Consider the following 13,390-nt stretch of genomic DNA (forward strand, 5'->3'; position numbering starts at 1 on the left):
TGCACAAGTCCGGGTCCTGGAATTAAGTTACTGTGAGAGAAAGTCAATATTCAGGAGTGGGAAACTTGGAGGGGCTTGGGGTGGTTCCTTTTTTATTCATGATTTTGTGGAGAGGAGCTTGAAAACAAGACAACTGTGGTCTTGAGATCTGGAAAGCATTTGACTGAGCAGCAGTAAAATAGTGTTTAAATACTCTTACAGTATCTGGAAGGACCAGCACATCATTTCTGTGACTGTCCAGTGCTGGCAGTGCAGTGGGTCGTAGTCCAACTGCAGCAGCATCCGATTGACACCAGTGAGTTGTTGGTACTAAAATCAGGGAGAAAATTTAGACTTTTATATGATAACTAATTTTTTTTGCTATTGGCGTAGTACCTCTTGTCAGATCTGGCATTATTCACAAGAAAATGCCCTTCCCCTTTAAAAACATTACTGCTTGTGCCCTTTTGTTTTATTTCTCCTCTTTGCCTGTTCTTTTCTCTGTTTCTCACCCTTTTTTCTGGCCTCTACGCCTGCTTGTTTCTTCCTTCACCGCTTCTTTCTCTGCAGTCTTTCCACATTGCTATCTCTTGAACCATTGCTCCCACCCTCTTTCAGACCATCAAGGCAATCAGCAGTCATGCAGCTACGTTGAGCATTGCTCCTTTCTTTGGGACGCCCCACTGAGGGGAGCGAAGATGTTTGCAGTCCCAGGTATGCATCGCTCTAGTTTAAACTTCAGGTCCCTCGGGTCTGTTCAGGGCTTTAGAATTGCCCATCAGACACTTCTGATTCTCTAGTCTGCTGTTTCAGCATGTGTGAGTTTTGAAAGGGAGAGGTTGTGAGTTTCCAGGTGAGCTGCTGATGCGGGCAGGGATTTTTAGCTTTCCTTTTCAGTCTTGGCTCTCAGCCCTGTTTTTTCATGTCTGAAAATCAACATTTTTTCAGCAGTGAAAATTAATGTATTTTCCCCTGCTACAATTAAATGGTCAGGCAAGAAGTACAGGCACCTGCTTTTGTCACTGCAGAAGTGTGAGCTTTCCTGCTTGTAACATCCTCCTTGTTCTGCCAGAGGAAGAAATAAAATGACTCTTTCCTGGAGGGCTGAAAACCACCTCTAGAATCCTCTCCAGGCTGCAAGGGAGTGGACTCAAGGTGCTTGTACCTCTTTTGCAGTAGCTTCAGAAATATTAAGGCTGAAGCCTCCCGCCTCAAAGAGAGTCAAAGTTAATGGTTTGGTTTGGTGGATTTTCTAGTCTGAGTCCCTGTGGCTGATCAAAACAAGTGAAATCCCAGGTGCTGCTTGTTGTTTTCTCTGTTGATGCGTGGCCAAGAGGATTACATTTGTTGGAGCTTTCTCAGAGACAAGCAGCACCTCTAGCTGCAACTATCAGAGGTGGTCCTGTTCTCAGGTGCCTGCCTGTCCCATGGGTAGAGCTTCTTGCCACCATAGCAAGGCAGCAGAAGTGGGCAGGAGCTCCTGCTTTTGTGTCTGTGCCCTGCAGGCTTGTGTCTCGACCTGATTCTCGGTGCACTTGAGCTTGTGCTAACACCTTGGTCGATGACCTGGGTGTTGGACATGTGTTTTCTCCTGGCACATGAACAATAATTTCAGGCAGAGAGACAGGAACATGTTAAGCAGCTGCAACTGTTTACTTCAGAGCATGTGCATCAAAGCCCTGGGATAAGTCACTTCAAGATTGCCCAGATTTACCCTGCAGCTTTGTGGTGAATGGTGTAAAACCCAGACAGCTTCCCAAGCTCTTCTGCATGACTGCACCCTTTAATCCATGCTGGGTAGCTCAGCACATGTAGGTGTTCTACAGGATATTAGTTATTTGATGCCAAAAGCTTCTTGATTGCAATAAACCACATCAGTGTAAAAGCTATATAGCCCAAGGTACTTTTCTCCCTTTAATATAGACTTTGGAAGCTTGAAACTATATTTATGTTCAGTTTAACTTGATGCCACTGAAATCACAGGGTCAGGAAATGCAACATTATGCCTTCCTCAGAATTAACTATGCCTCGGGATTGCCCAGGTTGGATGTATTAGACTGATGGCACAAAGTCTACCATGCCAACGCTTGTGTAACCAGCAGCTTGTGCAGCTGAGACCAGTGACTGTTAGATCTGGAACTTCTGCATTTTTAACGTGCTGTTTCACGAAAGCTGCAGTCAAGATTTCATGTGTATTTCCTTGTTTCCTTCAAATAAGACAGCTTATTTGGTTTGTAGAGTCTGTGAGCTTTGCCAGCAGAGCCTGTATGCTCTTGGAGTAGCTGTCGCCTGCACACACTACGTGGGCAAACTCACACCAGACCAGGGCTCTAGCTCCCAGTGAGGACGTCCCCAAATACATGTTGGCTCCTTCTGCTGTAGCCATTTTCAGTCTTTTTAAGTTGAAAAAATGTTCAGTGTTCTTCTCTGATGTCACTATTTCAGCAAGGGTTTCCCAAAGCGATTTATGGGCAGAGATGAAGAAAGGAAAATGTTTGGCTGTTTTAGGAAGAAACAGCCTGCTTGAAAAATATGTCCGTCCCTGGACTGCCTGTGGAGAAGCTTGGAAGAGGGAAAGTTAGTCTGCTAATTAGCTAAGTGTGCGCTCTCATGCTGTGTGATACAACTGGGTAAGCCTCCCCTTCAGACTGGCCCTGGGTCTGTCTCTGATTTGAATAGTCCCTGTAATTCTTTAATCAGCTAAGAGCAATCAAAATGTAATGCAGCTTCCTGCTGCCTCACATAGATTTGGGAGACAGACGGAATCTCATTCTTATAGTGTTGAAAGCATAGATCAAATTAATGACTCACTAGAAAGGAGAGAGAGATTGCACATTTTTTTTAATCAGCTGGCTAGGTTTACATGACCAAACATTGTGCAAAGGAACCTGTGCATCTGTCAAAAGTCTGCCTTTTACTCCTTTTTCACCAGGGTGTCGGGTTGTCCCACAAAAAAGTCTGGCAGGCAGAGGGGCAGGCAGCAAGTTTCCTGCCCTGACCTGGCTGCCTTGCCCATTCTGCATGAAGAGCTCATCTACTTAGAGAGCACCTTCTTAACACTATCTTTCACAGCCTGGTAAAGCCAGCATGATTTCAGGGTCACTTTAAAATGCTGGATTGTAATCTGTAGCGTTCAGGAGCTGTTTCATTTTCCTTGGCAGTACTGGCATAGCATGAGATCCACATGGAGAGGCTTTCATTGCCTCTGCTAGTGCAGGGATGTCAGTGTTGTGTTGCCAGATCTGCCACCTTCACCGTCACCTTTGAAGAAAACCCCAGTCCTGTGCATCACTGAATCGCTTGAGGGACTACAGTGCCTTGAGTTTTCCTTTCTTTGATAAAATGACATTAAAATTGGGCTAGCTCTCCAAGGGATGGAATTACTGAATGGGATACATAGGATACCCTTTTACATCTGAAGTGTGGGGCAACAGATCTGAGTGCAACTTTACAGCTGAATTTTGAAGCCAGGTGTGTCCGCTTCTTTGCTCAGTGCTGCGTGCTTATGAAATCAGACTGCTGGCAGTAATTTATGGGATTCTACATGATCGTGGGAAGGTGCTGTGAATCTTCTTGTTCAGACTTAGCCACACAATTCCAGCACTCAGCCAGGAGAGACATGTTGTTAATGTTGAAGTGTACTGATTTTACATCTTCCAGGTGTTGGAAGTTACAGTCATACCAACACAGCACTTGAACTATGCAAGGTGGGGTGGAGAACCGAAAAGAAGGATATCTGATAGGCAGCATTTGAATTATGTTCATAAAAAGACCAGGTTTGCAGGTAACCTTGTGTAAAAAAGGTATGAGTGGCTTTCCCAGCTAAGGCGGGGGACAGACATGTTGTTGCTCAACGGCTGCAGCACTGAGCTCTGCTTCCTAGGAACTTGAATCGTTAGCAGTTGCTAACTTCAAGTAGGGAGAGGCACGGCAGAAGCACGTCTTTGATGTAGTTGAACTATATGTCCTCCTCAGAAGGAGAAAATATGTTTTACCTTTTTTACAAACAGGTGCCTGTGAGGAGCCGTCCTCCAGCCTCAGCTAGCCAGAGGCCTCTCTTTTGACTCTCTTCTCCTCTTCATGCAGTTTTTCACAGAGTACGGTCCTGATTACGTGCTGGAGATCACACCAAGCTGCAGACCAGACCGCAATGAGCCACAGAGAATTCAAGAAATCCTCAACTCCATCAAAGGTGAGTTGTCCACCCCAAGCCAGCCCTCCTGGTTCAGAGGAAGGCTGATGGCTTCCTGGTCCTTTCAGAGAGGACTTTAGAAAAGCTCGTTGGAGACTTTCTTGCTGCCTGGAAAGCTGAACCCCGTTTGCTTGACCACTCATACCGTGTCATCTGTCTCCTGCTTAACTTGGGATTCTAAGTGCTGTGGGTCTGTATTAGCAAAAGCTGCCGTTGCCTTTCCTCCATTAGGGCAGTCTGTGGGCAGGGAAGGAACGTGGGGCCTGGTGCTTATCAACTTCACAGTGTTTAATAAAAATGCCAGCAGACACAAGTGTGTTTACTAAAGCCAGAAGGATACGTACCTCACCATAGCAAGGTAGGCTGAATAAGTATATCTGTGTATGCATTGTGAAGGTGTCTGTTAATCTACGTTTCTAACAGAAACAAAACTGCTGATTTGGGGAAAAAGCAGGGAACAGATTTACATATCCTTTTCCTGGTATCTTTACCCAGCTTCTAGGATTCAGTGGTTTCGGGGCTTCCTAAGCCAGAGATTGATGTCAGATGCAAGTTGGAGATCCACCAAGGAACCGGTCCTCCATTAATTCCTCTCTTCCTTTTCCAGACTCATTTATACTTTGGGTGCTCACACATTGTGAGTGCGGTGATTGGACTATACAAAAGTACTTTCATTTGTGTAAAACCTGGTGCTGGGTAATTTCACTGGGTGTCATCTTGTTCTTGTATAATGAGAGATAGCAAGTAGTTCCTGTTCACCTTCCTAATGCCAATCTGTGATTTCCTAGACCCATGCCACACTTCCACCACCATCTCTTTTCCAAGCTGAAGAGTCTCAGTCTGTTCCATCTCTATAAGCAGCACATCTTCATCTTGGATTAACTGGGCCCAGCAGCAGTTAGATAAACCCTCAGAGCTTGCTGCAGTTCCCAAAGGAGCAGGACTGTCCCATGATCCTAACTGAAACAGTTTGGGCCATATCTATTCCTTTCTTTCCCCAGGGGTATAAGAAAACCTTGTTGTTAAGGTTTAGCACTTGCTATCCAAGTCCTAAAGGATGTTGCTGTTTAGAGGAAGTGTGGAAAGTAGAAAGATGTCCCAGCATCTTGTAGGAGAAAAAGGGGAGTTTCTATTTCATTATTTTTTAAGTGTGAAAGTTCTTAGCTTGTAACAGCATTACACCAAGTACCATGAACCTTCTCAGGCCAAGCTGGAAATGTGTAAGCTCCATGTGTCATGTGGTTACTGAGACTTTCACATCCACTGACTTTAAGAAAGGAAACAAAGAACAAAGGGGCTAAAAGTCAGTTGAAGTTGACTAGATTTTTACAGAGGATCTATTTTCACCATGTCACCCAGAGTTTGCAAGAGGTGGTGGAACAGGCTGGCACAGTGCCAGTATCCAGTGAACAAGTATTTGTACAAAGCACTGGGGACGCGACTGCGCTGTACTTTGAGAAGAGGCTCAGAACCCAGTGTCTCAGGAGGGCTGCGAGCGTTCCGTGAGAAAGGGGCTTCCGAAAAGTTGAAAAGATATTGCTGCCAGCTCAGGAGATCATCGTCCTGGGGACAACCACTGGCCTAGAATTCCATTGTATTGGGGACAAAGAGAAACCCTCTGTTCTGTCACTACACAGCACTCAAAATTAGGAATGTCTTGGTGTTCTGGGATCTCCCAGTTTGTGGCTCGTGGTTAGTGCTTTGGAATTAAGACTCCTCAGGGACAGCCTTGGGGAAGCAAGAGGACTTCGAGCTGCTCTGGCAGTTCCGTTCATCCCTTATGCCAGCAGCAGCTCACGAAGCCTGTCGAGGAAGGTAGGGGGTTACAGAAGAGATGGCAGGTAAGAACAAGCAGGTACCTGAAAGCCCCCACCCTCTGCCTGGCCACCTGAGAAGGCTTTTGGAAAAGCAACAGGCAATGAGTGGGGCTCAGATCAAATGGACTGTTCTGGCGAGTCTGGTCTGTCCTGTATGCCACGCTTTGTACTGCACAGGATGAGTCCTTGGGAATGGACCAGTTTAATAGGAGCCACATGCCCAAACTATTTTAAGACCTTGTCTCACAAACAACCTAAATTAAAGCCAGTTTTTATTGAAATCTTCCCAGCACAGGAACTGCTGCCCACAGTATGTCTGGTAGTGACTTGGGTTATGCTTCTGTTGGCTTGTTTAGAAGATTTTTTTTTTTAAAGTTAAACAAGGTTTGTAAAGAAATGGCGTCACTGCAAATAAACAGCTGCAATGCAAGATGAACCACTTGCTGAGAGTGATTGCAGGTGTCATCAGTCTCAGACACAGATGCCCACCCAGGGAGTTCCTACAGAGCGGGGCAGCTAGTCACATCCAAACAGAAAAAGCCATGTGTGTGCACGTAGAGCAGGTTTCCGCCTGGTTGCAGGGGAGCTACTGTGCCAATTACCCCGCAAGGAAGAGAGAAATCTCTTAGTGCACTGCCTGGAGCTAGGAGTTAAAGTTTAGATGCAGGAGGACCTTGGGGCTGCACAGTGCTGAATGAAAAGCAGATGCTTTGCCGGAGAAGTGTTCCAGCTGCTTCTTGTGCGTGTTTTTCATTCCTTCTAGTACCACAGTTGGCCTGAGTTCAGGAGAGGAGAGTTCAGCATATTTAGCCCCTCCCCTGCACCCTATCTGGCTTTCTGAGAGAAGCTCTTCTCTGTTCCCCAGCCTAGTTTTGTCTTCCAGATGCACTTCCCAGTTGCAGACCGTCATGTTACCGCAGCGTGGTGGTGGTACTCACTTGTCAGCTGAACTGCAGTAACTGTGTGCATGTTCCTCACCTTTTTCAAGCCTGACGTAGAACGTTTTACCTTCCTCTACCTCCTTAGTTTAAATCATCACTTATTTTCTTCAGAAAGTCCAAATTCTGCATGTTAATGCCATACGCTCACATCCTCCTTTTACATACACATTCAGTTGGAGCTTCTCAGACAGTACTTCTGTCCACATCACAGTGAACCCCGCGAAACAAAAATATCCCTGGCGCACTGTCAACCACGGCATGCATCTTTTCTCCAAGGCAGTGCTTTGCCGTGGAGCAAAGTTCCCATCCTTTGATGCCAAGAGAGCACTGGTGCTCTTAATTGGGCCGAAGCAAGTCAAGAAGCAGCCATGTCTTCTCGTGTCTTAAGACAGAAGAATAAAAGGCAGATGGTTAGACTCCATGCTTGCTGAAGTGGGCTTGTAACAAGGAACACTACCAATCTCATCTGGCTCAGGTTCAGACAAATGTGCACTGTCCCCAAGCCTGTGTGAGGCGCTGCTGCCTAGGGAGGAATCCCATATCTTCAGGACTGGTTTTTACTTGATAGATGACATTGATGTGGATCTGTTGAAATATTTCTTTGGGTCTGTCCAGTGCACCCTGTGATCACAACCGCTCTGCACTGATAACCTGCGCTCTTTGTTATTTACAATTCCCTCAACCCTTTTGTTTACCACAAATGATGATTTTGGCTTCCTCCTGGTCTTGTCGCAAAAGATCGATCCTTCCTCCTTACTGTCATCTGCCGAACTGCTAATTGGAGCAGGAGATGCTCGTTTATAAGCCCTGTTCCCTACTGCTTGGCCTGTGGGCTGTTAAGGGAATTGCCGTTTAACTCGAACCCCTCTCCCCTGCTGTCTGATCTCAGAAGAGCTACTTATCAGTCTGTCTCAAAAGCAGGAAGATGTAGAGGCTGATGAAGACATGAGAGATATAACTTGTCTAGAACCAAGATTCTTGGAAATCGTGTCCTCCCTCCTCCACGTCCCTTCTTCAGCATCAGACCTGGCAAAAGGACCAGGGCCCCTAATCATTGGAAACAGGGACGGGAGAGGGAGCAGGACACTTGAGGGTAGGCTGCGCCTGGATGGTACTTCTCTGCATCCTCAGCGAACCCCTCCAACGCAGCTCACAGCTGGTTCCCCTGGGAAATAAGTGTATTCTTGAAAGTGCACTGCAAGGGCTGGATCCGATGGGATATGTGTTTTTTGCCCAGGAAGGAGGCTTCAGCGTTTGTAGAAAGAAATGGATTTAGCGGCTGTGGATTTGTAGGGAAGGGAAGCAGACAGGTGAATCCCCAACCTCTGTCTTCCCTGCTTGCACCTTTTTGAGGAGCCATATGTGTGCTTAGCCGGAGCAAGTGTGTTCTGGGCCCCATCCTGTCTGTCCCGCTGGAGAGGGCTCCTCCTTCCCCATCACCTTCCGACTGTGTGAGTGTCTGTGGAGATCCCCTCTGGCTTAGGGCTCCCATGACCGAAGGCTGCCTTCTGTCTCCTCAGTGCTAAAATCACAGGGATGTGGTCAACCTGTCTAGACAGCAACCTGGTCCCTGTAATATTGCTGGTTCTTTAGAAATCCTTTTCAGTAGGGCTTCTTCCCCCTCATGCCCTGTTCTTTTTGGCCATGGGTGCACAGCGTGTTTCAGAACAGCCCAGAGGGCTGGCTGCAAACCCAGCCCTTCACAAACTGTCGTTTTCACAGTCACGGTGGTGCCGCAGCCCCCGCTGTACGTACGGCAGCAAAGCAGCTCAGAGCGGATTGTGTGTATTGGGGATCTTCCCCCACAAGTCTCAGCCCTGTGCTAGGTGCGGGCAGCCATGGCTGGCACCCCACATCTAACACCCTGCCCTGTTAACAGAGATCAATCAAGAAGGCACGAAGAGGTTTGAGATGCCTTTGGCCTCTGCACAGCTCCCATTCAGTCTGATGTCAGAAGAGTCCTCTCTGGAAACAAAGTTTCTGTCCAGTCTTTTGAAAGCCCTGCAGCCCGCGTGCAGGAATGAGCCGTGTGCCTGCCAGTTGGCCCAGCGTGGTCGCGGTGCTCAGAGGCTGGCTGGCTGAAACACATGCAGGGCAAGCGGCGGTGATCAGATGTGCCTGACAAGCTTGACTGGCTGCCCAAAGAGCAGAAAACAAAACAGATCCTCGGCAGTGCCAAAACCACACAATAAGTGGGAGCAGAGGCCTATCCCCCAAAACCATCGAGCCGGGGAAATGTGGGGCTGTAACAGAGACCAAAGTATCCCACTCCCCAGGCCTTGTTTGTTTTTCTTTCCTCTCTCCTTTCATTATAGCTTGCGATTGAATTATTTAATGAATATAAATCGGCTGGTGAGGACCCCAGTGAGGCAGAGGAAGCTTAGCAGAGCCAAACTGGTTGTCTGCTTGGGAAGGGGTCTGAGACTCTGAGCCTTGGTCCACACAAGGGATTGGCAAAGAGAGGCCCTCATCGGTGCTTGACTAATCCTATTTCAGGGGCCCTGTGTGCCCCAGACCTTGCTGTGTTTTCCTCTGTGGTGGCTGGCCCCTGGAAACCTTCCTAGCAAAGCTAAATCTCTTGGATGGTCTCGGCCTGTTGGTTGGGATCCAAAGGCTTCCCAGCTGGTGTTGCACACGGCTGAAACAGAGCAGGAGGCTGTGGGTAGTAGAGTCTGCGATTCCCTCCATCTTGCCACCCGATGAGAGCAAAACCCACAACTGTGGCAGAGAGGAGAGCAGAGAAAACCCCTTTCCTTGCTCCCCCACCACCAGGAAGAGGCTATCTCAAGAGGATCCTGTTGCCCTGCTGTGCTGCTGGTTGTGTTTCAGGAGCCTGGGCTGCTGCTGAGGCAGGCGAGACAGCTCTCCTCCATCCCCAAGCTCTCTTCTTCAGCTCCGTCGCCTGCAAAAATGGCCTTGCAGCTGCGCAGAGCACCAGATCAGGGGGCTGACCTGGTGGAGAGCTTAGTCCCTTCAAAGACTGTTTTGCCCCTGCAGTGGGTTGCTTTTCCACTGCACTTGCAGCGATGGTACCAGAGGCAGCAGGAGCGAGTGGGGCAAGGAAGAACCAGCCCCCCTCAGCACTGAAGCACTGACGAGTGAAGGTGGCCGCATCAGCAAGGCAGAACCAGAGCCCTTGCCCAGTGATGCAGTGAGACAGTGGCAGGGGGATGTGGCATTGCCACTACTCGGAGGCTCCTGGGCAGGCTGCTGGCCAGGCTAACAGGAGCAGAGCCGTGGCTCCTGCCCTCTCCAAAACTGTTGTTAATTCTCAGTGTTGCTTTGCTGCCTGCTTGGCTTTCTGTCCCAACCGGCTCCAGCAGTCACCACCCCAACTGCTGTGCAGAGAGCAGTTAATATGAGCACGGTGCATTCAGTCCCCTGGCATGCAGTAAAAGCCTTTATGATCTGCTTGGGATGTAAAACAGCATGCCTAAAGGGAAATTGTTAATGGTGAGGCAGTGGGGGGAGGATGGAGACTGCCAGCCCAAGCCTGCAGGCTTTCTTTAGCAAGGTTAGCTATTCCATAGTTGAAGGTAACTGCCAGATGCTTTGCCCGGGGTTCCTCAAAGCCCCAGCTACTCCCCATTTCAAGCCTAAAGAGAGATCCCGGGCTGCAGTTGGCAGAAGCGTAAGTAGTGTTCCTGGGGCCAGCTCCCACTGCACTGGTGTCTCTCCATCTGCCCTTGGGGCAGAGCCAGAGATGTCTTGCTCTCCTCAGAGCTGCGTGCAGGGCTGGGGCTTGCCTGGAGGCAAAGGGAGATGGTTTCCAGGACATGCTAGCCCACAGCTAGAGGGTGGCTGAAAGTTGTGAGAGAGCAGCTCCAGCCATTGCTTCAGCTCCTCCATGAATGAGCAAGATACCAGAGCAGTGTTTGTACGGGCATTTAAGCCCCTGCCCTGTCCCCCTACCCCCAGTGCTATCAGGCACAATGGGGTTTTGGCACCAGGTCAGCTTTTAAAAAAAAAAAAAAGCTCTTGTTCTCTCTGTCCTTTTATCTAACCCTGCTGCCTCTGCCTGGTAGGGGGCAGAGGGGACAGAGGCATCTCCTGCTGCGTGAAAGTCGCTGTTAAGTGTTAGCCTGGCAATGCCAGCGGACTGTGGACTGCAGCAGTGATGGGGCCTGATGCTTCTTAGAGGGGAGGCACTGTCCACCCCTCAGCGGGATTCTCTGGTCCCTGTGTCAGGTGTGCTGGAGGGAACAAGGCTTAAAAAAAAAAAAAAAAAAAGGAAAGAAAGAAAGAAAAGAAAGCTAAAACTTCTGTAGATGTCATCAGGAGTTGGGACTGTCCTCTAGCCCTGCTGGAGACAGCAAGCCTGAAAGCTGTTGGAGCCCAGGGACAGTAGCTGTGTGAGCCCTACAAGTTCTTGCCAGCTTTCTGCGGTGCCCTTTCCCCGTCTGTCTTCTCCTGCCCAGGAGGAGCCAGGGGCAGGAACTCAGGGCTCTGCAGCAATTTTCACTCTAGGTGCGTGCTGTGATGTGTCAGTGTTGGAAACTGGGTAGGAGGAGGTGGGTTGGGAGATGCCATGGCTCTGGGTGCACAGGGACATTTGTTCTCAAGCACAGGCCAGGCCCAGGGAGGATGCGTCTCCCCTGCAGATAGGCAGCTCCGTTGTGTCCGGTAGGGAAGCAGGAAGGGCAGAGCTGTCCATCCTCTCTGCAGACTGTCAGAAACCTTGGAGAGAAGGGTTAGAGCTTTGGGCTCAACTTGTTCTTGTGTGCAAAGGCGCAGTTCTGGGAAGAGATGGAAACACACTGCTATCGTTGGGAGGTACCTGGCTGTGTCTCTGTGTAGTCCTGGGCAGGACGTCTGAGCATTGCCAGCTCTCTGTGTCCCTTCAGGGCTGTGCCTTCCAACACTGACCAGCCTTGGTGACATGGAGCTAGTGTGATCTGCCACTGTCTGCCTTGCGTGCAAGGCTCAGATCCGTCCCTTGTGTGTATCCAAATTGAAGGCCTCTCCCAATCCTACACAGGGGGGTGATGTTCCCAGGGAGGATCGATAGGATATGCACGGGTATATCTCACTTATCCTCCATGCCTTGCTCCAGCATCATTTCTAAGCTGGAAGGGTTGGATCTGGTTTGTGCACTCCTGCTAGCATATCTATCCCAGGGGAGGTGGATAAGGCAGCAGGAAATGAGTGTTCCCATCCGGTGCTGACCAATAACTTCCAAACCAGTGATTAGTCTGCAGGAAAAACTCTTAATGGAAACGATGGTGGAGTCTCCCTTTGGCAGATCCCCAAATATAGCTTGAAAGAGGGTGACAGCCTCTGCAAAGGGAGCAAGAGGTTGGCTGGCCAGCCTGGAATTGGGTCTCTGTGGAGGTCGGGTTTCCTGTATCGCTTCCCAGTTTGTCGGGCCTGCTGGTAGAGGGGAAGGAGGCAGTGCCCCCCCTCATAGAGGTAGCAGCAGCGTTCAGGGCTGCGGGAATACACACCCTCCTGGGGTACCCATGGGGAGGGATAGGGGGAGGTACCAGGAAAAGAAACCCACTGCAAGGAGGGCTCTGTAGCCAGCAAAAACCTCACCTACCCCGGGCCTAGCTACTCCATCAAGTTAAAGTTAGTTTCAGTGGAAATATCTTTTCTGCCGCTTTTTGTTTGCAGGGAATCTGAAGCATGTTGTTTAGCGGAAAAGGAAGGCTCAAGCACCCACAAGAGTGTTTCCCGCGTTGAAGACGGCAAGTTTATGTGAGCGGATGGTGGAATGTGTGGCTGCAGGGGAAATCTGGCAGAAATATTCTTGGTTGGTCGGTCAGTTGATTTGTTTCTCTTTAAAAAAGAAAAGTTGCCAAAGCGTCACGAGCGCCACGGCCCTCCCTGGGCAGGAGCGCATGGGCCTCGCGGCTCCAGCTTTCCCATGCTGACAGAGCCTCCCTTGCTCCCTTCTCTTGTCCTTTTTTAACAACACAAGAGTTGATTCTCTGCTGGTTCTCAGCTGGTTTTAATGGTTTTTAAGAGAGGGGCTGCTCAGAGCTGCGAACCTTCCGCAATTGGGCACCGGCACCAGCACCAGCTTTTACCATGTTGCCTTCCTGGCAGGACCACGGCCTTCACGTGCAGCCTCTGAGATGCCCGCCCAGACAGAGGTGCTGAGGGCCAGCCAGGGCCCAGGACACTGGCTGTGCCTGTTACCCACAGAAAAATCACAGCCATTAGGTTTTTAAACGGTTGGGCATTTTTATAAATAAAGTACTTAAAATACTCCTGCCCTTTCTTTTCTTCCTGTGTCCACTCTGCCTTCCAGGGAGCCAATGCTCTCTTGCACAGCACCTAGCAGGAGGCATTCGGTCAAGATCTCACAATCTCTCTGGAAATGGGGTGCATGTGGGGAAGCAGGGGAGAGCTAGAGGAGCCCTTTCTAGTGTTTTCTTCCCTGCAGTCCTGTTAAAGCACCCTGGCCAGCTTGGTTAATTGGCTGTGAGCTCCCTGCTCTGGCAGCACCTGGAGGTGGG

At 49.3% G+C, this 13,390-nt stretch overlaps 1 protein-coding gene across 8 annotated transcripts in view; it reads left to right on the top strand.

Moving 5' to 3' along the window:
- Positions 1–13,140, top strand: part of HDAC8 (histone deacetylase 8) — a 55,687-nt gene extending 42,547 nt beyond the window's left edge. For all 8 annotated transcript variants that reach the window (XM_068957700.1, XM_068957694.1, XM_068957696.1 and 5 more), the window contains 2 exons: positions 4,066–4,171; positions 12,543–13,140. In XM_068957700.1, the coding sequence (XP_068813801.1) occupies positions 4,066–4,171; positions 12,543–12,565 (129 nt within the window). In that variant the 3' untranslated portion in view covers positions 12,566–13,140. The remainder of the gene's footprint in view (positions 1–4,065; positions 4,172–12,542) is intronic.
- The last annotated feature ends 250 nt before the right edge of the window (positions 13,141–13,390 follow it).

This window comes from Struthio camelus, chromosome 11 (assembly GCF_040807025.1).
Source record: "Struthio camelus isolate bStrCam1 chromosome 11, bStrCam1.hap1, whole genome shotgun sequence".
In the NCBI taxonomy this organism is placed as follows: domain Eukaryota; kingdom Metazoa; phylum Chordata; class Aves; order Struthioniformes; family Struthionidae; genus Struthio; species Struthio camelus.